This window comes from Dermacentor andersoni, chromosome 2 (genome assembly GCF_023375885.2).
Source record: "Dermacentor andersoni chromosome 2, qqDerAnde1_hic_scaffold, whole genome shotgun sequence".
Taxonomy (NCBI): Eukaryota; Metazoa; Arthropoda; class Arachnida; order Ixodida; family Ixodidae; genus Dermacentor; species Dermacentor andersoni.
In genome coordinates, this window is record NC_092815.1 from 86661184 (window position 1) to 86688710 (window position 27527).

At 51.1% G+C, this 27527-nt stretch overlaps 1 protein-coding gene across 1 annotated transcript in view; it reads right to left on the reverse strand.

Moving 5' to 3' along the window:
• Positions 1–26580, reverse strand: part of LOC126541686 (uncharacterized) — a 219438-nt gene extending 192858 nt beyond the window's left edge. Inside the window, exon 1 of the mRNA XM_050188565.3 lies at positions 26298–26580. Within this exon, the coding sequence (XP_050044522.2) occupies positions 26298–26365 (68 nt within the window). The 5' untranslated portion in view covers positions 26366–26580. The remainder of the gene's footprint in view (positions 1–26297) is intronic.
• Between the last annotated feature and the right edge of the window lie 947 nt (positions 26581–27527).

A 27527-nucleotide genomic window follows, 5' to 3' on the forward strand; every position in this document is an offset into this window, starting at 1 on the left:
AGGCCGCTGTATGCGTCCTAAATGGTTGGGAAGGTGGGAGAAAAGCTACATACATGTATCTCGACTAGTCCCACCTCCCAGTACCCGGCATTGGGCACTTTGGCAGAAGTAAGACACGTCCACAAAGTCTGTTGCAGCTCCCATACTAGTTTGCTAAACAATACCGGTAACTTAAGAAGAAGTAAATAATACATGCACACAAGGACTGTTACAGCTGCAATATTAGTTAAACAATAGATGTAAAATGGAAACTACTGCATTATATAACCAAATGAACTAAAAGAGCGAATGATAACCATTATGCAAAAAGCGCATACAAGTAATTTCTCGAAAGTACATGCAAATTATGTATCTTGAGGTAGAATTTATTTAAAACTTGTGGGACGCTAGCCTGCATCATCTGAAATCCATAGTTGGTGCGAGACCTTGGTACATGCCAAAGTTCTGTGCGCCTCGATGAGCGTAATTAAAGAAGCGTTGTCTTGCAAATTTGACGATGCTCTCAGATTGTGTGTGTCCCTACGTATTTTACATTTAAGGGTGTGTAGTAGCTTAAACTCATACAACTTGTGTAATTTCAAAATTCTGAATCATTCTGAACGCATCATATGCATGGCTGCTTTGCAATCGCTCGTAGAGCATTTCTTTCCCATCAAATTTAGTTTATAGAGAGCTTTCTTAGTGCCATTTCCCCATACGAGATGGCAATAACGCGAATGCATAGGTTTGGTTGCCGGAGATTTCTTAAACTTTCATTTTCCTTTAACCAAGAATAATAAGACTAACTTTCATGTTTAATTATTTCTACAGTTCCAATAAAAGACGGAGTTAATTGCCCTTGTGCCTTAGCCTTATTGTCTACTCCATGAGACCATTACCTAATATCGAGCCCCTCAGTTCACGTCAATATTCTCATATATATACACCATGCTGTCTCAGTGGCGCACCTCAGCGCTAACTACATCTTTCGGGGTCAGCTGCTCGACGGAAATGACGCTGCTTCCGGATAGGCGTAGCTCAATGCACGTGACTTCTTGGCGCACGACATGGCTCGTTAAGCCAAGTCGCCCCCTCTGGTTGCCAAGGCGCGCCAGTTCGAATGCATTGAAATCTACTATACTGCCTGTTTGAATTCTGGGCTCCGAGGCATGCACGAGGCATGGAAGGACCCAACAGAATCAACGCCGCGTAAGCCAGCACGCGGAGGCATAACGCGATCGCGGAAGCAATGTGCACACGCGATGGGAGCGAACTGCTGCACTGGCTGCTGCTGCTCGACGTGGAGCGTTCAGTGATCGGAATGGGCCCATGCTCGGCACGGCAACAATACTTCGCAGTGCGTTCGCGTGCGCCGCCATGAAATGAAATTTCCGCGATAACAGCGACCCTGCACCGCGCCCGCACGTCGTAAAGTGGTAGTTCGCACACCTTGACCCGTAAATCGCCAGACAGCTGAAGAGATCTAGAACCACGGAATTCGTTTTTCTTCTTTTTCTCCCCGGAGCGGCGGTGGCCCGACAGAAAAGAGCAGAGAAACTTTGCGCGCAGCTAAGCGAGCGTTCCTCGATGACCGACGGCGCAGCTATAGCGGCGGTCGCGGCACCCTTTAGTGCAGTGAGCACAGTGTAAGCGGAGGCCACGTGATGAGCAATTGCCAGCCATTACGCTGTCCCGTTGGAACATTCACTGCGCCCACGATGACCGGCACGAGATGGGGGCCCGGCTAGCGCGGAGCCTAGCATGTGTATACGCTGCAGCGTGGCGTTGTGACCTGAAGTGACAGCGCGACGAGTTTTGAAACAGTAAGCTTTGAAAAACAGCAGCCGATTGCGAATTGAAAAAAAAAAAAGACATCGTTTTGGGGGCCAGAGAATGAGCAAACTCACGAGATTTAAATGTACTTGCGTTATAGCTCATTTCACTGTTCATGTGCAGCAGCAGGCTCTGGTCACTGAGGAGTTGGGAATGGTGTTTTCCTTTGCGCTTTGGCGGGGTGTTGTGACGCTTCCAGAGGCGCACAGGGATACCAGATTGCACATCGAGAGACCAGGTCGCAGCGAGTGCTGCTGAGATGTCAGGGTTACGTAATGTGCAAGTGCCGAAATGTTGAATTCGAGCAACTAAAGTTCCAATAAATCAAATCGGGAAAATGTCTACAAATCTCCAGTGTGCTCGCCTCATCTCTCCGGCGCGGAACAAGTCGCGACTACATTCTACGCTACAATATTAATGCACCTTTGACACGTACACGTCGCTTTGACGCGGTGAGTTTTCGCAGTTTTGTGACATCATATGACAGACAGGTAAAGTGCGCGCAGCCCGAAACTTTTGATCAATAGCAGAGGGCTAATGGCGAAAAGGCGCCGAAACATAAATATTTATTTTTCTTTTGTTCAGTCTACTCATGCATAATCAGTGTGTACACGTGATATCAAACGAGGAGCTATCGCGGTTCTCGTGAAGTCGCGCGACAGACAGACGAAGTGGGGGTGGCCCAAAAAGGTTTTGACCAATCGTGGAGGGCTGATTGCAGAAGTGGAATAGAAAAGTTTGGAACCGCTTTGCGTCAGAGAGCCTGTATAGAGAATTGGAATGGAACTGTTACATCACCCCCCCCCCCCGTCCCCCCTTCGGCTAAGAAGAAGTTGAATAGGTAACAGAAAGGGTTAGGGCCGACCGTGGGTTGAAAGAAAAATGAAAATTAGCCGGCAAGCATTGGATGATGATTGTGTGCCAAGCGATAGCTTCGCGGTAGACCTGCTGAGATAGTATGCTGCTGTGGACACTCACAAGTTACTAGTTAGCTCTACAGGTTAATGCTACGAGGTGTGTGCTTGCTGTGACTTTGTACAGCCCAAGGAGTCGAGTCATTAGATTAATAGTTAGAAGTGCTTTCGCCAGCGGTTTGTTTGATATGGCTATAGTGCGGTCAAATTGCAGGCAGTTTTAGGAGAATAGTAAACTGGAAGAGTTGGCAATGATTCACATTCGAACTTTTTGAAGAGTAGCGTTAGAGCTAACAAGGAACGAAAGACCGGACAAAGTGCTTTGTCTGGTCGTCCTGCATCTTCATTTCGACTCGTGTTAGCTTTGGCGCTGTACCTTTCAAACATGACTCATTCGAAGGTGCGCGTGAGAGGGCCAAAACATGGTGCTACTCCTTTCGGGGGTGCATTTTCTTTACTTTTCTCAGACAACCCTTCGTTTCGAAGGGAACCGCAGCAGCAGCGCGCGATAGCCCACCTGTTCTCTTTCCCTCCCAAGCCGGCGTCGACAGGCGTCATCCGCTCGTCGGCGGCGGATGGGAGGGGATCGGCAAAATGTGCACTCGGCCGCCCTTTCCCTCGGCCGGAAGACACCGTCGTGCTCGCGCATGTACACACAGAGAGAGGGAGGCGACGCAGGTCGGAACCATGGACCACCGGCCGCCGCCCGCCACAGGGCGTGTGACGGCGACGCCGACAGAGAGAAGGCAAGAGAAAATAGGAGGAGGAGGAGGAGGAGGAGGAGGAGGGGGAAGAAATATGGACGATAGGTTCGGAAGGGGACAACGGCTCCGGCGTCGCGCGTACTCACGCAGTGCGCGCCGACGAGCGGTTCCGGCGGGGGAGCGCGCTGGAGCGCGACGCGCGGTCGGTCCGCAAAATACGACGTAAGCCGCGTCACTGGTCGCAGGCGCCCTCGGCCACGGCCGGACTCTGCGTGCCTGGAAGGCCGACGAAAAAAAAAAAATTGCCGACGAGCCCTCGGCGGGTTCGCGAGGGTGGAAACGGAGAACGGCGCTGGCTCCGTGTGACGTCCCAGAGTCAAATTACAATACGCGGTCCTGGTTGGAAAGGAACGTCTAATCGGAATTCCGATACATTATACAGTTGGGAGATATCACGGAGGCTACGGACAACTAGGCACGTTACAAAGCTATGTCCAAGTTCGATCCAGGTGGCTCAGTGGCTATGGCCCGCTGTTCAGCATGAGATCGCAGGTTCGTCTTCAAGATGCACCGTCCACATTCTGACGGGGGTAAAATGCAAAAGAGAGAAGGTAATGCAGAGAAATGAAGGGAGGTTAACCAGAGGTAGTTCCGGTTGGCTACCCTGCGCAGGGGGAAGGGTTAAGGGGGATAAAAAGAGAAACAGAGTGGAAGGGGAAGATAGAAAGAAAGAGCGACAAGCACGAACAAAGTGCGCGCACTACAGAGCAGTAAGGGGTGGCATTCTTAGAGTCTGTCGTGAAGCCCCGTATACCGCAGGAACCTTAATAACGCGAGTGAGGCCTTCAACGCGGTTGTTCTTTCGGAGCATTAGCCTAAAAAAAAAAAAAAAAAAAGAGCCAGTGTGCTTCTATTTGAGAGGTGCACGCTGAAGATCCCCGGGTGATCAGAATTAACCCGGAACCCTCCACTATGGCGCCTCTCAGCACATGTGTGGATTCAGGATGCTAAACCCCAGCAAACAGCAATCATAGCCAATGAGTCACCGCTGTGGTTATGAAGAAAATTTTTAAGTAATGTGGGGCCTGAATGCCAGTTACGTGTTTCTCTCACAGGGCAGACCGTTAGCTGTATAAGATGCAACCAATACTAGAAAGACCGTGGCTCCGATGTGAAGACACGCGAAATCGCAAGACATTTTGTACTTACATTTCGAACTCATCACTCAGTCTGTTCGCATACTGTGATAAACATTCATATGCAGTCTCGTGTACGCCATGTTACGACAGCAATCAGACACGAGAATGTAGCAATAGCTCGCCGTTCTTCTACGACTCTAGCTGCATGTCCCATTGCCATTAGAATAACCGTCCCTATCGTTGAAAATCAGCGACGAGACGTAGTGACAAGGTTACGAGCTCGACCGACCCGCTCTTTAATGGATTCACTGCGAGAATTCATCTGCCAAGAACAGGCCTGAATTTGGTCACAGCGTGTCCCCTTCTCGCATTGTATCCATCTTCCCCTGCTGCTAACCTCTCCGCCTTCGCTTCTCTATATATCGCTCTCTCCAATGGCCGCTTTGAAAAATAGGCGAGGTCAAAATTATCAGCCCATTGACTTCGCCAGAGTTGAAGACACGCACGCAGGACGGTGCTATGCATTCGACGCTCGATTTCATTTTTTTTCTACTGTCTCGCGATCGCATTACTTTTTAAAGATAGCCGTCCCGACCCGAGGCCGCGTTCCCGTCGAGATAAATTCCCTTCCGACTTCCATCTCATTTGTTGTAACTCGCAGACGCGATAACGCCGTTGGACGCTGCCGAATTCGCCTCCCCCCCGATAATCCTCATGAGCGAGGAAGTTTGGAAGCCCGCCTTCGCTTTCCCCCGCAATCCTTCATGCCACGGGTTTCTGCTCTCACACGACGATGCCGAAAACACGCGAGCCAGCTTGATCGCAAGCCGTTGAGGAGCGAGGCGGGGTGAATGGTCGCCTCCCTCGGCGACGCTCTCTTTATTTTTCATTTTTTTTTTCCTTTTGCAGATAAGGCACGGCGGCGTTCGATTCTATACGAAGCACGCGCACGCCTCTCGGTGATGTGAGTTTCGCCTTGCCTGCAGCGCGCGCCACCCTTCCTGGTGCGTAGCTCATTCATACGCGCAGCGAGTGCGGGATTAAGAGGAAAGACGAGACGGAAACGCATCCAAGTGCAGAAAAAAAAAAGGAGAGCGTTAAGGGCGGATATATATATAATGAGGCGGACGCTGTACGTTCGGCGACGAGGTTGTTTCCGAATCGGTGGGCCTATATACGCGCGTGGTGTATACACCCGCTATACGGAAACGGCCGTGTGCAGATAGATGGGGCATATTCTATGTATCCTCGCCAGATGCCGCCATCTTCCCGAGAACAATTTCTTCTTTGCGATGCACATAACGACGCCTTCCATCCACTACAGTATAGCGACTTCTGTGGCCTCCGAAATGCGTGCGTAGAGACCTGCGTGGTACACAAAACCCCGCACGAATTTCCAAACGTCAGAGCGGCGCGATAGCGGTCGTGAGTGTGTTCGGGCTCCTCGAATGCGCACTGGGTTCGGCCCCATCATTGATGATGGTATGCAAGGTTTCGTTTTTTTCGCCATGTGGTAAGGGGGTACACGACAACGGCGTAACGGAAAGACGGACAATGCACAGTGAACCCAGTTACGAGCTTTCGGACAACTGTTGCAGTAAAATGTCAGCCACCGTGCCTACGGAAGTCGTCGCCTGGAAGTGGTGCACTCTCGATGAGCCCTTTCAAGGGCGGAGAGATTATATGCTTCATCTTTCCCTTCATTTTCAGGAGAATAAAGAACGGTCCCACTACTCCCCTCGAGCTCTTTCTGCATGACGCGCTGCCAGGAACGTATAGCTGTACAGCCCCTCCACGCAAACCTGTTCTGCACTGTGTGTAGCGAATACACACACACACACACAAACACACACACACACACAAACACACACACAAACACACGCGCACACACACATACACAAACACACACACACAGACAGAAGCAAACAGAGGGACATGAGAGATAGACAAGCAGGCAATCTAGGTATATGTGCAAAAATATGGCCGTTCAGATATGGACGTAAAATATTACGAACACGTGGTACATCACGACACTAAATACTCAGTGAAAGCATTCACGGTCGCATATTTCGGCAGTAATCCGCCACCTCCTCAATACTGTCAAAGACGGCGTTAACAGGAGAGCCAGGAGCATGCGGCAGGTACAACTTTCACCCGGATGCTCCAGAGAAAACGAGGCTGCCCACGGAAACGTGCCCCGAGATGCCGTGACAACTCATTCCTTCCGCGGCGGCGGCCGCACAGGGTAGCACGACCAGCGACAGTGACGGGCTCGACGTCGTCGTCGCGTTCTCCACAAAGGAAAAATGGTAAGCAAGGGAGGGGGGCGAGGGGGGGGGGAGGTGGCGGCGGACGTTGTAGACGTCCGACCCGCTTTAAGAATGCCCTGGCGTGAATGCCGTCGTAGGTGTGTTCCGGAAAATCGCCGTGTCTTTCAACTAGCCGGGTCTCTTCGTGTCAGCGAACCCTGAGCGTTGACGTAGCGGTGTTGTGCGCCTAGCTGCTCTGCGCTGCCGAATCGCTCGGTACTGTCCCCGCTGGTACACGCTGTCGTTTGTCTTCGGTTTTCTCAACAACATGAGAAATGAAATGACGTAGTTGCTGTATGTTGTGGACTCGGAATCGCGGCTTCTGAGCCAGATGGCCAGCGGATGCTCTCAAAGATTGACACAGGCAGACAGACATGGAGCACCACCTCTACTCGGCCGTGGTCAGGCACCAACTGCTGCTGGTGCCAGAGCAGCTCCCCGTGTAGATCCGGCCGTGTGTCACGGGCGCGTGCCTTGAAGCGATGGCGATGACGGTGATGGTGTCGGCGTAGGCAGTGTGCCCCACAATGTGAATATAGTGTCCGGCTGCACAGACAAAGCCTAGTAAACGGGTAAAGCGTAGTTACACAAAACAACGGCAGCTGGGCCGTTTATGACAACGACGAGAACGGCGACGCCGACTGTGGTCCGACGGCTATTGGCCAGCATACCTGCATAAGCGCGCAGACATCACTGCCTTGAGGTCATCACACGTTGCTTAGACAAACTTTAATTGTTTGCTAGGTTTATATTTCTTTACATGTGACGGAATCGAATCCCACGTGATGGTCAAGCTTTCTGGCGTCTTTTTCTGCCGAGGGAATATGAATAATAATAGACACGCATGATAGGGATACGATCATCAGTCACCAGGACAGTACTTTCCTATCGCTATTACCGTTAAGGAAGTGGTAGGCGGCAGCGGTATAAATCTGAGCAGACCTGCAATAAGTGTATACATCTGCATCTCTGGAATTCTGGCCTGACGAGACGTTTCAGCCCGGTGACCTGGTTATGAACGCTCACTTCTCTGGCAACTGCAACACAATTTGTTGCCCTGCAATTACAGGTTCAGTTACTGTGAAAGTGATCTCGGCAATACTGATTTTCTTGGTTTAGAGGTAACCACGCCGACGTCGTTGTGCACCTCTCGCCCCCTCCCCCCCCCCCCTTCCGCCCGGAGAATGGCAAGTTCGAGGTTTGAGGTGCTTTCGACCCACGGCCTGATTCTTTTTGTAAACGTGGACTCACGAGACGGACTGAACATTATGCGATTAATTCAGCAGGACAAGCATAATCCCGTTCACTGGCAACGAGCCACGCCCAGAGCAGCAGGTGTGCAGCACTTTTATTCAAAACGTGATCGGCGCCGCCAAACCAGATCGCGCTCAGCCCGCAGAATAGGCGACGTCGTCGTCCGTAATTCCGCAGAATTAGTGCATCGGGCTCAGCCAACGTGCTGCTTATCAGTGTCGAAGACGCTGGAGATCGCCGCATATCCGGCCAAGCTATTCATCAGTTCGCTTGCAACAAAAACCAGAGAAAGCATCACTTTCCCATTAGGAATCGGGAAGAGGAGACCGCATCTGCTCTTGGCTCTTTGTTCCTTTCTTAAAGAAAAAGAATAAAACTATGCAGCTGTGGTGAAACAGCTTCATTAAAGCCACCTGCGCACTGTCGCCTTCCCGCGCATTGACAATACCGATAACACCTGTGGAGAGTGCGCGCTCCACGCAACACTGCACGTGCCGGTGTACGGACGGGTAATGCTATACGCGCATGCAGTGCCAGACGGCCGCACCATACATCAGCCGCGCGACTTGCGCGAAAGTTGGGGGAGGATGTGGGTGGTGTTGCGTGAGTGGTGGTGGAGAAGGGCTGCGCTTGGAGCCGAGGAGGTCACTGTGGGGCGTCCCTGATGCGGCTGATCATTAGCCCTGATTTCGAGTCACCCGCGATGCCGGCCTGCTGCGCTGCATTCCTCCCGCTGGCTTTGTTTTTTCGAGCGGATCGTTCGCCATTACGGGGAGGAGGAGACAGCGCGCGCTGCCACGCTTTCGTCACTGTGCGGGAGATACAATGCGCGCGGCGATTTAACGATGAGAAAGGTGTGAAGTCTATATCTACACGTGACAGCGAAGGTGAAAGGGCGGCCACCTTTCCTTTGGAGGTGAACGGAAGTTTTGTTCTGTTTTGGTTTTTCTTCGTCGTATGGCAAGTGTGAAGCGAAGGCCTGACGATTACGCGATAACGACGGCGACCTAACGATGTAACGAGAAGGACGGACAGATCGACGCAGTAAAACCTGGATAGAGTCTCATTAATGCATTCGCAGCAATGACGCTCGATCAACGTCGATTATAGGCCCCCACAAACAAATGCGACTCGGACTACAGTCGTCATTCAATTATGCTTTCTTCTCCACTGAAAGGTTCGGGCACAAACGCAGTTTAGAAGTGCTACCGAATTGCCCCCTTCTGTTTTTCCAATGTTTTTGCACAGAGGAAATGCGTGCAGGATAGCCAAAGTAAAACGTGCCACCGCCTTTCCCTATAATCCGCAAGCATTTTATCAGCGCGCAATTAAGAGGGCGCGGAGAGAAATGGGTCGGCCGAGGTATGCGTTAAGACGCGTCGTCGCGGCGAAGGCTACTGCAGATGTCAGACACGAGAAAGAAAAACCGATAACAACTTTCTTTTATTTTTTTTTCAGCGGAGGGTATATAATATGACTCGCTCTGTGTGCCGTGACAAGGATGTAGGCTTTGCACACGCTTTTCTCTACATCGATCCACTATCGATCATTGCTGGGTGGCATTGTGGTTTTCCTTTGAAGCGCTCGCGACGCCACTCGGAAAGGCTGTGTCAACTGACATGGAAGATTCAAAGCTCGAAACGAAAGTGGCGAATAAACTATCTTTTCAGTCTGAGTCAGATAGATACGTCATAGAGTATAATAATTGGCTGTGAATTGAAGGCACGCAGTGTCTACGCATATCAAGGTCACGCGAGGCGAGTTCGTTTTTGGCCTCGAGGTCTGAGATGGACGACGGACTTGCCCTCTTGTGATTACTTTGCCTGATGAAGCAGCTTTCGATTATACGCACGAGTTGCGATTCGCCTTTCGCCGTTTGACAGTGCGGTTCGTTGCTTGTTTTGTTTGCCTATTCAATATCGGCGTGTATAGACGCAGCCTCTCGCATTTAGCTTCCAGATGTCCTTTTCGTGTGCCGAAGACATTCGTTTAACACGCCCGAATCGGTTTTAGGAGCCTATGTTCTTTCACTTCAGATGGACTATACATTTTAAATACGGATCACGAACAACTTCGTGGTTGAAAACCAAGTACGCGTCGCGTGGACAAGTAACTGCACCCCATCCTTTCGTGGGGTGCTTGATTAGTGCCTTGAGCAGACTAGACAATCAGCCTTTACCGAAGCAAAAGTTTTGAAAGCCTGGCCTTAGACCTCATCAGCTCAGAGATATGCCACAGTACCTCAAGGTGATAGACTTGAGTGCCCGGCTCGAGAAATGCTAGGCATCATCCTGCGTACGCACATAAGTTGAAATCTTGTCTTCTTTCTCTCTCTTTTCCTCCCACTCCCCGCATGTAGGACTACAAACTGTACAAAGTTAGTTACCTATCTGTCTAACTTTTCCCGTCTCTCTCTTTCTCATGATTAGCACGTTAATTACCTAGCGTTTCCACGACAGAGTGCCAGTTTCAATGAAATTACTTACGACAAACTATTGTCGCTGTCTATTACGTAGGAAAACCATGAATGGACGCACAAGCGGCCTAACTAGTAAGAAACCTATCAGATCACTGAAACGTCGTTTCCACAGTATACTGTGCCACTGCTCTCACCTATACACAGAGTGAAATTATGAAGCACAATGCCAACGATCTGAAGAATGTTTTGCGAGCTGGACCAATAAGTTGCTCGTAAATTGTTATATGCACAGTCGACCACGCGAGATTGCGGGAGTCGGGATTTGGGAAAAAGCTGAATTCCGAAGCTTGCATACCAGCATAGTTTCGAATTCAAAGTTTAAACCTGCAGTAGTTCTTGCAACCTACACGCGGATCTGTTAAATCAGAAGCGCCAAATCACAACTGTCCTGGAACCTTTACCTTACAAAATTTTGCAGCCAATAGCACTCCAGCTGAACTGCCTCACATCACCCTTAACAAAATGTATTGTTAGTACTGTCTATCACAACAAGAATTTATACAGGAGGAATGCAAAGCCAGATATCCTTCTTCACACGTTCAGGCCCCGCCTGACTCCACCCTTTCATTGTGCTCGATCGACTGGCAGTCGAAACTGGGCCCCATACGGGATCAACACGTATCCAGCAAGATTCGGCACGCGACGCGCCTGATTTATTGACTTCCGCAACAGGTCGGCCCGGTGTTGAACTCTTTCCAAGGCCGGCCTCCATTGTCTGTTACGTCCAGCTTCAACAGGGACAAACACCGGCCTGCTGCCATCTGGGCTAAATCCACACCCCTCTCTTTCTCTCAGCAGAACTATTTCCTCTCTATCGCACCACCATTTGCCTTTCGTTTCTATCGCTTTTTATCGCCATCTCCGAACTGCCGCGATTCAACGACGAGCGCCCAATTCCACTCCCTTTCCTTTTCATCTCGGTCTGTGCACCATCGTTCCGGCTTCGATGCGTTCGCGCTCAGAGGAGCGAGTGATCAACGCTCGCTGACCTCTTACTACAGACGCACGTAGCGGCCCGTACTGTTGTTCGACTGTGTTTGCAGAATGCGTTGTGCGCCGGCCGGACTACCTCCGCCCGGCGGTATGTTGTCACTTAACGCGTGCCGCGCGGTCCAGCCGCCAGGGAAGGGAGGAATTTCGCCGTCGAAGGTGAGATGGAAACAGCGTAGAATTCATGCATCTCGATACTGATGCGCCGGAAACTCTGCATGCTCTGCCTTTCCTTTCCCCTTCCACTCTCTCCAAAGGTGGTGGCGTCAGCTTCAATCGCTGGGCAAAGCAGAGGCAGTACACAGGTGCAAGAGGGAGAGAGGGAAGCAAGTGTTTGTAGAAGCAAGTGTAAGCAACAATGTGCGTCAGTGTTAATATCAACGAAAATCGACAAGGAGGAAGGACTATAAACAGAAGAAGAAAAAAAAAGAACGGTGGTGGAGTAGAGCTGGAAGCGGAAGATGGTAAACAAGAATGCGAGCGAACGGTCCAAAAGCAAAGCGGAGCAAAATAACAGAGAGAGAGAGAGAGAGAGAGAGAGAGAGAGAGAGAGAGAGAGAGAGCAGCTATATGGCCACGGCAGTCACTCGGAAGGCACCGCGAGCGGCGCCGAAGGGCATCGGTGGTCGTCGCCTCTGACTTCGGGGCGCAGTCCGCCGACCACCGAACGAATTGCGCGCGACCACGCATCTGAGAGGCGGCCAGCGGGCCAGGCGGTGGTGGTGGAGCCGGAACAAAAGCCGGTCCGAAGGTAACAATGGGGACTGACCCATTTTGAAAGAGTGACCGAAGCCAAGAGAGGAGAGTGGACCGCTGCTCCTTCGCGTCCACACCGTCGTCGACTGACGTGCGTCTGGCAAGCGCGGTTGCCGCCGAGCAGGCTGTGGCAGGCGGCACCGCAAACAATCACGCCAACAAGGCTCCCCCACGGGGCGGCGCGAGCGACGCGTGAGAAAGAAGAAAGTGGCGGCTGCATTTTCTTGCGCCTTCGGGTCATCGGTTGCGCGCCGCAAACGCCGCGGCAATTTTTCTGGGCTGCGCGCGGAGAAAGGAGCGCTCCTGGAAGGAAACCGCGCAGCAACAGGCCGGGAACGCAAATATCTCAAGCAGAGAACTGATATAGAAAAAAGAAAAGAAAAAGGAAAAAGAAGGAAACGACTGCACAAGATCGATCACGGCTATGAAGTTTGACTGATCCAAGGGAGTTAAGCTTTTTTTTTTTTTCATTTGCGTGTGCGTGCGTGCGCGGGGGTTTTGCCCATTTACTTCGATGTTCTATTCTCGATCTTTCCTATACTTTCAGGATAGCCGCACCTAAAGTCCCTTCCTAACGCGAGTCTCCCACAATGGGACACGCACCATTGCCTGCAAGAAAGACAATTTCAGCGACAACAGCAACAATAACCAAGACGGATATACGTATACTTAAACGGGGAGGAACAGGTGGGGCCAATGCTGCTGCTTCAGGAACGAGAACGACAGGTCATACGGTGTAAAAGAGCAGGATTCGAAGATCCGTTTGTGTAGACACAGAGACGACTGCGAAGCAATAAAGGGAAGAACCGACTGAACGTGCTTGGAAAGTGACCTAGAATCGGACGAATAAGCCCCGGGACGCATTCAGCATATGCAATCAAAGAACATAACCGCTAATAGTATAACCAAGCGGTATGTGGCCCGGCTAGTTGTTTCAAAGCAAAATTTAAGTCAGTTAATTCACCCATGCGATAAAACGATGTCAGTGCGTGCTTGTGTGTGTGCTTGTCAGAGGTAGTAGACAAAGAAACAAAAGTAAGCAGAGGCGCAAAGTTCACTGTAGCAAAGTCACTGTTATGTAGCCGCTCTGTTGGTTTTCTTTTTTTGGCTTCATAAACTAAAACATGAGGTCGACTTCATATGTAGATGCAAGATCAACAGTCGGCCTGACATGTCACGCCAGACAAAAATGGATAAGCCGTTACGCCTAAATGTACACCTTTTGAACTCGCACTCACAAGTAACGAAATTACCCGCGCGTGCTCAAAGCTATCTACAGAAGTATCACTAAGCCCATGTGGCCCTTAGGAGCGGTAGAACCGCTTCTCTCGCGCTCATCGTACGTAATTAACATGCCGTGTTTTAACAAAGGCCGAGTACACGTCCTGCAGCTCAAGGGACGAATCGCGATGCAACTGCGCTGCAGCCTGCAGAGACTGTACACCCCATGCACGATCAGTATAGCGGCTGCCAAGGTATACATAACATGCGTGCAAGGCCTCTGACGCAAGCACGGGATGAAAAAAATCTCAGTTCTTTTTATGTTCTCGTTTCGTCGGGAATCCGAGCGGTGCCTCGGCTACGTTATCACAAGGATCGGTCGATCGTGAGCGATGGATCGATAAGAATGATAAGAAATTCCCAATTCACTACACTGGCCTTGGTGCACGATGTCATGGCGAGGGCGACAGCTGAATATCGCGAATGAATCAGTTATAGTGAGTAGAGCCCATCCACTCGATATTCGGCGAAGGCGAGCTCGGTTCCGTTAGTACAGAGAAAGGTAAAATTGATTCTAGAGAAGGGCTGGATTCGGAGAAATAAACTGATCCAAGTTTCGCGCACAAACGTTCGCGTAACCCAGCGATCAAGGGCGCCTTTCAATAAAGTCCAATAAAAAGACGTCTAGAGAAAATCCGACATATGCAAGTTACAAGAAGTCTGAAGAAATCTAGTTTCAATTCTTTTATGGGATGGGGGAAAATTATTTTATGTATTCCAGACAGTTGATGAGGCGGCGCTCGTGATATGACGCCGCTGATAAAGGGACGAATAAACAGTGGCAATAAACGGAAAGCTTTAAAGCAACAGTTGGTGGAGGTGAGACCGCCAGCACACATTCGTCATGAACGAGCCAACCATAAAAAAAAAAAAAGCTCTTGACAATCCTTATATCCTCCGTACACATCGTGTAAATTACTTTGTCTCACTAGCTTATTCTTATAGTTGTTTTCTTTTCTATAAATGGCCGTCATTTGACGATAACTGGTTCCAGGTGTTGTCATTTGACGATAACTGGTTCAAGGTGTAAGGCAATGAACGTCATTATCCTACGACCTATGCCCCAGAGCAGTTAGTTGCCTTGCGGTCCTTCCAGATTACTCAAGCAGAGACACGCTATAGGCCAGGAACAGCTCCCAACCGTACGAGTCGACAACGCGCAAAGTGCGAATAAAGAAATTAATCACCTTATCACTCGCTGAGCGAACTACGCAGCTCGCAATTGAGCAATGCGAGTGAACGAAAGATTGCGGCGGCGAGTGATCCGGGCATTACGACACTCGCCCTTGTTCCCGGGCTGACAACCCATTCGTCACCGAGGCATTCCGCGCTAACCCGGCCGCTTCGCGCGAGAGAAACGAGAGAAACGCTCGCGGCAGCGCCCCCTGCGCGGACGGTCGCCTTACTCATTTCTCTCGGTGTCGGCAAGGTCACGTGCCTGCCTCGACGGGAGCTGTGCATGCACACGCGAGTGCTCTGTTCCGATCAAGGTTCCACATCGAGTAACGGCAGCTGCGCGCCGCAGGACATGGAATTCATTTTTCCTTTATTTTTTCTTCTTTTTTTCTTTTACAGCGACAGCAGTGATGCCGAGTTCAACACATAGGAAGAAATCTGCTGAAATCAGCGTCGTGGAAGAAGTTTCATGAAAGTTTGGGCGTACGCAAAGGAAGGTAACACAAAGCAGACTTCAACAAAATGGTGAATTGAGAGAGTCGGTAAAGATGCAGAGTTATGCAAGCGCGAGAAGGCAAACGAGATGACACCCTTTCCGTGTTCTTAAGCCTTACTGTGTCCTTGCAGGAACCCTTATTGTGTTCTGTAACCATGAACGGGAAACTGCATAGGCTTGTCGTAGAAAGAAGGCTTCACAATGGTTGAAAAAGAAAAAAAAATGTCTTTGGTCCTAGTATGAAACCCGGCATCGTTGTCATTACGGGGCTAGCCCACTGCGAAGCGGGTTCTAATTTTTAAAGTGTGTCGTTCGTAAGTGCCCATTGCAATAGGTCAGCCGCGTTCGCTAACGGTATGTCCAACATCAAGATTTGCTGACATTTGCTCTTATACGAACGGTTCCTGCGTCAACGCTTTTTGTGAATACGGGCTCCTTTTTTTTTTTTCTTTTTTTTTTCAGTAACTGGTACGGGGATGTTCTATGTAGTATCATGCTCCTATACACATTTTCGTGTGGCCGACAAGCTTCCCTGTCCCATATGTGCATTTGAGCATCAATAACAGGCACGAACCGCGTCACAAAGAGACCTCAAACAAGCATCGATACAAACGTAGGAAGCCCGGCGGCCACGTGAACGACCAATCCGTATTGCACAACGTGTTCACTACGCGTTCACCGCCATGTAGGACCGCGGCCAGCGAGCCGTCGTCGCTCCGACATCTTCGTCACTGTCGTCAGGCCAGCTAGCGCTGATTTGGGAGGAACGCTTTCTTTTGAGTGGCCTTCTTGCTCCTTCTTTTTCTTGCGCGTCGAAAAAAGAAAAGAAAAAGCGCCTGAAATGGAAGCAGGACGCGACACAAGCCGCGCCCGCCCACCAACGTACGTATACAAACACGCACATACGGAGCCCCGCCGCAAAACACATGTTGGGCCCAACCGGGTGGTTAAACTGCAACCGTGTCAGGAGATGTGCGCGCACGCGCTCCGAGGCCATTGATCCAGATTGCGGCCGCGTTTTTACTCATCAGTGGCGACGGCGGCTGAGGCAGAAACGCGTGCGCCAAGAATCGGTGCTGGCGATGGCCGCGGAGAAAACGAGGAAACAATTTAGACCACCGCTCGCGTTTCAGAGCAGAACTGGCGAGGCGTGTCGACGCGGCGCGGCAAACACTGCTGCTGCTGCGGAGGCCACGGGCCCCGAAGGAACGCAGAAGGGAGAACGGGAAAGGAGCGAAGTAAAAACGATCGACTGCAAGAAAAAAAAAAAAGTCTTAACAGCAACGCCAGGCGGCCGGCGTCGACCGGGCCCCGCCCTGAGCTGCAGGCAAAACTGATTGCTTGCCTTCACGGTACGCGCCGAGTTAACGCTTGCTGGCTTGCTCGGCGGCGTCGCATTGTACGAACACGTGCACCGCCACCTTCTTCTCGCCGTCATCCTGCAGCGCTCTGGGTCACCAAAGCGCGCGAAACAGCTTCACGACTTCGGCCGAATCCGACACGTGCGTATGTGTGTACGCGAACCAGCTGCAAGAACCTCTGTGTACACAACGCGCAACTCCATCTTCTCCCCCTACCCACGCACACACACCGTCCACGCTCCGCACCTCAAGCCAAGCCGAGCCCCATCCATAATGGTCGCGCGCCGCGCCAATGGTGCCCTGCATATCCGTCGGCGCCTGCGCGTGCCGCTGCTGTCCCAAGGGGCCGACGCCAATCGAAAGCGTGACGGCCGGTCAGCGATAAGAAACACGTACACGCCCCCCGCTGTATAGCACCAGTCTTCCCCCTGCAGAAATGCCGTTCGCTTTATTCGTCAAATCGTTGTTGCACAGTGAGCTTTCGCTGCGGGACGCATTCGTTCATCGCGGTAGGATGTTGTTTCACGTTGGCGGCGGTACGAGCAGACTGGCGAAAAAACACCGCCCGGAGATGAACAAAAGCGGTGGCGCGAAGCGTGAAAGCTGGAGCATTGTTACGGGAAACCATGCCTGTTGTGTTGTGGAGAAAGGCAAGGGTGAGGAGGTGCTGCCTAATACTACATGTGGGGACGCGTTTATGACGTTGTCTGTTTTTGCTGTGGTTTCAAGCCATTGTGCTTCATTTCACTACCTTTTCTCTCTCTCTCTCTCTCTCTCTCTCTCTCTCTCTCTCTTCCGTTCTCCACAGCTGGCTTTTTCAGAGTCATCCATTTATAATTAATCGCAAGGTTAAAAGGCTAAATGTTTCCTCTCGGTGCCACGTCAACATGCGTGCATTCAACGACTTGTGAGGGCGAAAAAGTTTTTGTTTCTTGATATATATTAAAACATTTTCCCTGCATATCCCGTAAATGCTCCCAAGTGTTATAGCTATGCAGTAAGACAAAATCAGAGCTTGCCGACACCACTCTGACGCCGTGAAAAGCTGTGTTAGCGTCGTAAGCAGCGATTGGTAAAGATTTCCAAATCAAGATGCGTCAAATATAAAACTGGGTCCTCGCCCCGTCTCAGTAGCAATGTTGATGTGATCCCAAGTCTTATCATCCGTGATACAATGCAAGAAAGAGTTTTGGTCCGAGTAGGGTATAGTATTCATCAAAAGTTTCAAAATCGCCGCCTGTGTGTGTCGTCAGGGTGCCTGTTGCATGTGGCCTTTGTATTTCGTTTCTCCCGAATCATGGAAATTAGGAAACACGAAGTTCTCCACTTTTACGAGCTTTGAAGCACCGGGCGTCTTGTACAGGAGTCGTGCAGTAGGGCACGATGACTGCGCTCGTAGCTCGCGAGATAGCTTCGGAACTTTTGACAAACGCTGCGCGTCTGAACTGTTCTGTATACTAAGAGACAGTTCACCAGTAGAGCTCGGGGCCTGGAGTACGCGTTACAAAGGAAAGCCATCGACCAGCAGGGCTCGTTTGTTGCCTTTGACTATACATAAAGCCATTATAGTGTTGTGTTGGGCCAATTTGTTATTACGCGCGGTGTGACACTCCACTGCGAAGCAAGGCTGAAGATGGTACGTGAAGGCATAGAAACCCTCAGAATTAGGGCTTGTTCGTTCCCGCTATTTATTCGTTTCCGCCATCGTTGTTGTCTCCGTTAAACTTTTATAGGACTACGCTTTCTTGGGCTGTATACACAAAGCTCTTTGTTCGTAGGTGTTCTTTGCCATTACCGGGCCACCTTTGCTAATAAGATGTCTAGTATCTGGATTGGTTGGAATTTACTCTTACGGACAATTCTAGCGTAAGATCTTTGTGTGAAGGCGGGCCCTTGTGTGCCTTGCGTTTCAGATCAGCCAGCCCCTTCCTCAGTCCCTAGTCTTGCTTCGCCGCGCAGTGTTTCACTGTATAAAACATGCTCTGACTGACAGTAAAGACGCAGCTCTATATAGACGGGAAGACCTCGACGGCCTCAGCCTGCCTGCCTGGTGGCCCGGAATAGACAGTAGAAAAACCTACCCGCGTAAGACATAATGAGCACCCGTCGAAGATCAGGAAAGTTTATGTTCACAACCACAAACTGAAACAAAAGGAAAACTTTACAAAGAGAAACGACAGACAGCGACAACCTCAACGTCCCTCCCGCGCTTCGACCATCCTTGTTACGTACTTTTCTCCGCTCCTTCTTCCCGGTTAGCGTACTCTTCTTTTAAGACCCGGATGTCTCGCGAGTCGTACCTGCCGGCGCGCACAACGTGCCGTTTCTCACGGGTGGGACGGGGGGGGGGGGGGGGGGGGGTGCCAGCCAGTAGGAACTATTTCGGGCAAGCGAAAGAAGGCCCGCGCGTGTGCACACACGAGCGAGTCAATTGTTTTGTTGTAAGCAAAGCTGCCCGAGTTCCGCACAGTTAACGCCGACCCAGAGCGAAACGGCAACAGGGGCAACGTGCGCGTAACCATAGAGCGATACATTAAGCTTCGCGTGTGTAGACGCATTTTTTTTTTTCTGCTTCCGTCTTTCTTATGCCGTAATGATCAATGCATTGTAACTGTATATACGACGTCCGTTCGCTACCGCAGTGCGGGAGCTCATCGAGGAAAGACAGAAGCATCAATTGGCAAAGAGCGAGTTGGTTTGACCATACTGCTTACATTGACTTCGCTTACAATGCATGCTCAGATCTTAATTTGCTATTGTGCTAAAAAGAACGGCGCTTTATAGTTCCGTTGCCCTTAAGTGACGCGATATTCGGAGAAGCCCGATGCTATTCCCAATCACCCTGTGTTTGAAACATGGCGCCTTTAGGAACTTTCGCAACTGATGTGATTGAAGAGCTCTGCCATAGAAGCTACAGTCATATCTACACTTCGTCTATGACGCCGCGTCTTGTTCTTCCACTCCCTCTACGTAGGAACCAACGAGCGTACGCAACATCGTCCGCTTCCGGAGCGTGCGCCTACAGCAGCAGCTCATCGATGAGAAGACACTTCAAAAGGAGAAGAAAAAAAAAAAAAAAAACGTCAAGCGGCAAGTACACGCGCGCGGGCCATTCCGACAACGAAGGGGGGCCGGAACGATCGAGAAGGGGGCACGGTTTCACAACTGCTCGTTTTCGTGCGCGGGTTTTGTGCAAGAGACACGGGAGTGACTGCGCAGCTTCCTCCGAGAGATAGCCACGCGCGTACGTACGTACGTATATACTACATGCCCACGCCGCTGACAACAAAGAAATGATGCACGGCCGCCGCATCATCCCTCGCTGTTGTTGACAAGAAGATAAAGAAAAGACGAGACTGCAGCAGCGCCGTGAAAAGAAAAAGGGCGCTCCGTAACACGATTACAAAAGGGGCGAGTTTTGGGGCGCTCTTTCTAAAGGGAAGCGGGTATACACATAACGGGGCGAGCTTGGACAGCAAGCCGGCGATGCGCGCGTGTGGCGAGCTTTCTCTCCGCCAGTCCGGAGGAGGGCCGCCCTTGACTGGCCCGGCTGGGCGTGTCGCGCTGAGCAGGCGCGACCACGCGTACACTCGAGCGAAGAACTGCAGTGAGAAGGCCTGTTTCCAGTCCGGAACGACGCTGGCGTTCCACGGGAAGAGATGAGACAAGAGAATAGAAAAAATAATAATAATAAGGCAATGACTGTTAGCAAGCTATACGACGCTGTCCTGGCGGGGCCTCCTGAGGGTACCGCTGGAGCGCTGCGTTCGAGTGTGCGCATATGTGCATGCGTTTTGGTTGGACTCACGTGCGTTGTTTGCGCGCCAAGCGCGCACCTCTCCCGCTATTATTCTTCTTCTCCGTGGAAGTCTCGTGCCCACCGTGACATGTTGCGAGAGAGAGTGGAATAGAGTCGTTCCGAGAGAGCGCGGTATGCGGAAATGGAAAAAGTCGAAAAGGTGGAAAACGACTCGGGCTCTGGAAATAGCGTTTCTTGTGTGTGCGTGTGCGCGCGCGCGTGTTTATTCGTTTTTCTCCCATCAGGACATCAGCGTCTAAGAACTCTCGTTCTTCAGGTTCGTCTATTACGTTTGTAGCGGCGGACATATGCCGCGCCACCACTGTTTTTTTTTTCTTCGTTTAATTGCGCTGGCTCCGAAGCGGTGAAGCTGTCGCGTATCCTCCTGCACTTCTTTCTTCTTATTCTTCGCATGTGTGTTCAGAGCAATAAGGAAGTACGGGATGTGAGGCGCCCATGAAGCGACGTCGCTGCAGCCAGCACCGAAGTCGCTGAGGCAGTATACCAAGCGACGAACTCGAGACTTGCCGTCAGGTGATAATGACTCGCACCGTTAGGAGCGGACTCGCGCCGCAGCAAGGTCACACAGGGTCTTCCGGAGACGACAGTGAGGCTCACTCTGTCAAAATATTTCTGCACTAAAAACCGTCGCTGGTGTCTCAGCGAAGCGGTATCGTGCATTTGAACGCAGCTGCTGGGCACAAGCTCACCCTTGAGTCGGCTGGGCGATCGGCCTTTCATCGAAGCACAAGTGCTTGGAGCCTGGCACCAAAGCCAATCAGCCCAGAAAGAAACGCGAGCCCTTTTGCAATGCATGAACGCGACGCACTTGAGTGCCCGGCTGTAGGCAGGCTGCAAGTTGCACAGTGCGTGTGAATGACCCGGACTCAGGTCTTCTCTCTATCCCTCACTATTTCCTTCCCAGACCCATTTCCCCATTCATGCGTAAGGAATGCTGAACAAAGTCTAGTTCACCTCCCTGCCTCCCCTTCCTTCCTTTCCTCTACTCTCTCTGTACGTCTGTCTTGAATGACATATTGAACGTGTCAACCGTGAGGTCATCAGAGTTGTCACACTGAATAAGCCGGCTTCCGACCGATCACCGAAGCTAAACAGCACTGATGTAGCCAGTACTTGGGAACGCTTGTGCTGGTATAGATTTCGTTCTGTTATAGGAAGTAGGAGATCTCTGATCGATGGATGGTGTTTATTACGTCCTAAAGCAGCTCAATGATTATGCGAGACGATGCAGCGGAGGCCTAAGTACTAATTTTTGATCGCCTATAAGTGTTATTTTTTCTTTAAAGAACCACTCAAGCTTGGTGTATGAGAGTTTTATTTTCCTTTCCGGCCTCATCGGAACGCGGTCGCAGGGGCTCGAAATCGAACCTGCGACCTCGAGCTCAGCAGCGGAGCGCTGTACCCAGTGAGCCCATGCGGTGTCCACCTTATGTTAATGTTTCAGCAGCAGCGGCGGGAAGATACAGCTATCCATCTTCAAATAATCTCAATATCCTGAGACATCTGTGTTCCAGCCACTACGCTGAGATGTGTTTTTCGAGGCCGGCACGGCAAAGTAAACCCTTTAATGCGAGGATCGACCGATAATGAAAAATTCGGCCCAATAACAAATTTATCGCGCCACAAAGACACATTGGGCAATCGTCTTCAAATGGAAGTGGCGCACACGAACTGGCGCTTTGATCGGCTAATTGATATAGCCCACCCATATAGTGGAAATACAGAGCTTGCATTCAAGAGGTAAAAGTGACTTTACGTTGATTTCGAAAATAAGTATGTCCCACGAGGGAGCCATTTATATGCACTTCACGCGGCCACATATGTGTTGCCATTCGGGGCCGTTATTGCCTCGTGCAGCGTGACTAAGGCTTCTTAGCTTTCTAGGTATATAGTGAGAGCAGTTCCTCCGTCTCATTGGGCAACAAAGGCGCGATAGAAGAGAGAGAGAAGGGAGGGAGGAAATGCAGGAACGTTAACCAGACTGAGTCCAGATTGCTACCCTACACGTGGAGAGGGGAGTAAAAGAGAGACAGAAAATGTGAGTCTATATTGCACTTTCCCGTGTACTAAGCTAGGTGCAGCATGTCTACAGTCGGGCACTCGAGTCTGTTGCCTTCAGTTACTTAAGAAGCGCTCGAATGGCTTTCTGGTCTAATGAACATTAAGGGCAGGCTCCAAAGACCAGTGCTTCTGTAGATGGCCTATCGTCCAGTCTACTCAAGGCACACTGTTCTCGCTTCGATAACCAACGTCAGACTTTCCAGTGCAACAAAGGCAGTGCCATAGAACCTGTACGGTCCAACAACATTGGTAAACCGTGGTGTGATCTTTGGTGTACGGCATATATAGGGCACGTGATCATGTGACACACAGAGTAGACGCTGGTAGTGTGTGGATTTCCTTTACACACAGCTAGAGGTTATATACTTTCTGTGGCACCGTCAAACAGATGCCAAATATGTATATTAGGTTCAAATGTTTAAGTAAAACGAGCTTCAGTAAAATCAAGACCGCCGCTCATTATCGTGAGGAAAGCCTTAGCGTGAAAAAGCGCCAAAACGAAATACAAGTGGCAATGTCGTCGTTACTTATATGCGCCTGTCGGTAAATGCGAATGACGTTGCATCGTAATAGAATGAGAGTGTCACAGACCGGCGCCAACCATGTTATATATATATTTCTTTAGAGTGCGTTTTTCGGGCATACCGTTCCGAGGCTACGGGAAGAGGCCGCGAGAGAGGGCGGAGAGGACTGCCCAGGGTCGAGGGGCATCTGGAGACGGTCGGCTTTGTGAGCCGCGCAAGCGGCTGTTCTTCGGAGGCGGCTTCGCTGTCCCCTTCGACGGAGTCGGGGCTTGGCCGCGGTGTAAGATTACCCGAGTGGAGCAGGCAGAGCGCACGGCGAAGAGAGTTGTGCGCCCTGTGTCCACTGTTCGGTCGCTTCCGATGGTCGGGATCGCGGAGACGGCCGGGCCATAAATCGACAGTGCACATGCTGTCTCCGGTGGCGCCGAAAAAAAAAAACGCCCGTAAATAACCGCTGGGCACAGCGCTGTCTTTAACCAGCGTCTTCCCTCCGCCAGCTCGTTAGCAGTTCGGTGGGAAGGGTCACAGTCGGTTGGAAAGAGGCAGCGAAGAAGGTTGTGCGAGTCTTTGCGGCGTGCGGGGCCGAATTCCTGACGGCGAGGCGCGCGCTTCATCGCACCGGGCCCGCCGCCTTCGAGCCATCGCCGCAACGACTGCCACACGAGCCGTCCCCGTTCTTCGCCGCGCTCCGATATGGTCTGTCCGCCGGCTTGTCCTCTTCTTCTTTGTTCTGTTAACTCTCAATGACTCCTGTGCCTCTAAACTCCTTTGTTTACTGTTGTTGTAACCCTGCCTGATTATTGTATGTTCTGGTCGTGTTTCCAATTGTGTGTGCTTCTCGCCAATTCTGTTCGTTACTACTTTGAGTTCTTCGTTCCCTTATTGTCCGTGATCAGTTTTGTGTATGATTAAATGCTTGTTATCCCCCTTCAACGAGTTGCTTCGTGATTGCCGACGCACCGATACACGGGCGCCTTGCTCGGGCTGACCAACCCTGAATAAATAAATGTTGCACAGAGACCTCTCGCTTGTAGGCCAGGGCGAAGCGTAAAGCGGACCCCTGTGTTCCGTCGGCTTGCGCCTGGCAGCCGGATCGGCGAGCGACTTGTAGGTTTTTGTGACAGAGAGACAACCTAGCAAGCTTTGAGAACTTTTCTGTAACAACAACCCAAATGCAAGAAGATCGATACTTTCAAATCCGCGGTGTCACACTGATGTACAAGAGCCAAGGAACTTGGCACGAAATGTAGTTTGGCGTCGACTGTCTTCTCTTCACTATAGTATAACCAACACATTTTCGCTAAATTAATGAAAACAGAGTTCTCGCAGAATACTTTGCCAGTCTCAACTAGTTTAGTGTTGCTCTTTAGTGTTGTTTTTAACGTTCTAAGTGTTTTTCTCAAAAGCGAGCCTTTGAAGGATCTGCAATGCCACCAACAACGACCTCTGTCCTGCAGCACCGCGCTTTATCGCTGCTTGAAGCGAGCGTACCTGGGCGCTCGCGAAACGGAACTATGTGGTCGGCGAGTCTGGCGCGCTCACAAGGAACCTTGACCGCACGGTGCTCGACGGCCATCTAATGATAGGTGCGTTCCCTTTAAACGCGCAAACATATATTGCACGGAACTGCCAGAGTCACGATGTCTGAAGGCCGCTTGTCGTGGACAAGGACATGCTTGCTTCCTGTTGAATCGAATACTGTTTTGAAACGAGATAATGCTGCCGTTTTTTCTGTTCAATCAGTGATCAGAATGACAGTACAGTGACATTGCACTGTAAACGGCTGGCCAACCATTAAATGGTATTTTGAGGAATGCCATGCGGTATTAACGTTGGTTATGCGCAGATGCTATCTTCGATGACACGCCGGCGCATGTGACACAGCCAAGTGACTGCCGTGAGCTCCCAGCAGTAAACGACTTGCGGAGCTTGAATTCCAGAACTAAGATCACTGTGAGCGCCCTTCAACACCACTGGAAGTGTTGAGAGTGCAGCAGATGGCTGAGACAGGAGTGAATACTGGGAAGGGTATGAAACGCTTCCCGTTCCCAGTACATTCGTTCACTTCCGTTAATTTTCTCTTTTTTAGAAGCGGAAGCCTCGTACACCCATTGCACAGTGCAAGCTAAGTATAAGTAAGCGGTGCTTGTCAGACTATACTTTGCCAACACTTCAGTAGTGACATTGAAACAAAAATAGGGTCGCTCGTTTTTTCGAAGTGTTCTGTCTTAATCAGCTAGGGCCAAATCAAGCACTGAAATGATCGTAGACTTGTAAACGAGCTTTCCAAGAAATAAACGGTTTCTCGCGTGCAGCAGACCAACCAGATGTAGTCCTAATGTGTGGCTGTGAATAACAACTGCCGCCTCAATGCGAGCGGACCAAAGAGATCACGAGAGCTGCGCAGCAGAAATTTTACACGTTGTCGTGAAACCCAGTCGCGTGCTATAGGCGCCAGGCCTGGTGATGTGGCAGGTGCGAACAGCGGTTCAGATGTGAGCACGTGACGTACACAGGTGTTCTCCGCCGGTTATGGAACTATTGCTGCACGCACGTTAACTTTTGAAGGTGGTCTCACCGTATTCCATGCCGCCAGCTTGCTAGCTTTGCTTCACAGGCAGCAAGTACACAGTAAAGAGACCTCGGGATATTCAACGTCGACGAGTACGACCGCTTTGTCACACAGCCGGCAAATTTAACAAAACGAACAAACATACGTAATACGCACGCCAAAGGTAAATGGAAAATACGGTTGTCAACGGCTATGTGGCCAATAAATGGTATAACAGGCGTGGTTTAATTCAACATGATTGTTTACGTTCGTGTTCTTTTTCTTTTTTTGCTCATCCTGGTGCAATTTTTGTTCCTACCCTTATTCATTGAGTAGCCCAAAAGGGAAGCTATTACTTTCTGTTGGCTATGCGTCATAACAGGGTACAGGCCTTCGTGGAGACTTCTGTGGCCTCTCGACTACACCCACCAACGACGGCGACGACGTACTTCTTTTGTGATGTCGGTTGGAATGTTAGCGACTCTCCGACGTAACCTTTGCTTGTCGGTAGCACTATAGCACGTCGCCTGCAAGCGAGGTGTCGAAATCCCGCGATTGGAACGAAGGCGGTTATCGCGGCGCAAGTGTGAATGATGCGCCCCGTCGGCGCGCATGCTCGCCCCGACCGAACCGCTCCGTGGCGAAGGACAAATCGGTTGCGCTCACTTACCCGCACGCGATGCGCGCTGGTGGTGCAGGCGTCCTCGATCGCACGTGGCCGAAGCACACGTTGCCCATTGTTGGGCTTTGCGCTGTTGATGCACTGGCAGGCGGTCGACGAGGGGGTCGCGTCCTGGGAACGAGATGCCGCAACGCCGGCTGCTCTCGGCGACGGCAGCGATGGACGCGGCGAGGTCGAGTCGTCTTCGGCGAGCCCGCGGTTCGAGCGCGCACCCCGAGTGCAAACCGTTAAGTCCCGCTGGAAAACTTCCCAAGCTGTCCGAACCTCTCTGAGAGATAGAACGCAGTATCACCCCATCGTCAGTGAAACCTGTCTTCTTGTAGCCTCTTAGAAATTGCGCTGTTCTAAGACATCAGGCCATTTGACTTTGGTTACAAGTGGAAGTCGAAGAAACTAAGCTGATCGCGCAATGATTCGCGCGCTGGTTATCCGCGCAGCCTGCCTTTCGTCCTTCTTGCTGTTAATCCTGTACCTTAAAGGTCCAGAAACTCGGGCTCGAACCGCGGGCAGCGTTGAGGTGGCGATGGCAACACAATCAAGCGAGCGATTCCGTTTGGAAACACGACGGAAAGGCGGCGTCAATCACATGTCACACGGTGCTGCCGTCTCGCGAGACGGCAGCACCAGCAGGCGGGACAAGCTCCAGAATCGCGTCGTGTGCTCGCCGAAAACACTGCGCGGAAGGCGCGCACTCACACGTCGACGCTGTCACGACGTGACAGACGATACGCCACAGCAACCCGGTTTTCAACCTACACTACAGCACTTCACCAAGCTGCGGCGACGACACCGACACCTTCCTCTCTTGTTTTGCAGATTTGCACGTCCGCGATGCACAACGTGACAGCGCTGAAAGAACCGTATACGAGATGTCGAAGGACGGCACTGGCACACGAGCCGGCAGTACTTTCCGGGCGTCGATACACGAAGGTGGCGGGAACCTTGGCCCACAGAATGCTCGGTCGTCTCGCGCATTCAATAGGCGCCGACAATTGGCAACCAGAAGATCAGTGCCAGGAGCAGGAGACAACGGGCTAGAAATAACAGCGAGTTAGAAATTCTATACTAGGCAACACCACTGCACAAAATCCACGACCCATTAAAACATGGGTGACGGTTCTCCAGACAGGTGCAATAGTCAATGCGAGAATCGCATCGCTGATGCGAAGGTTCCAGCACAGGATACGCTGATAGGTACGGGGCTCCTCTAGATGTGGC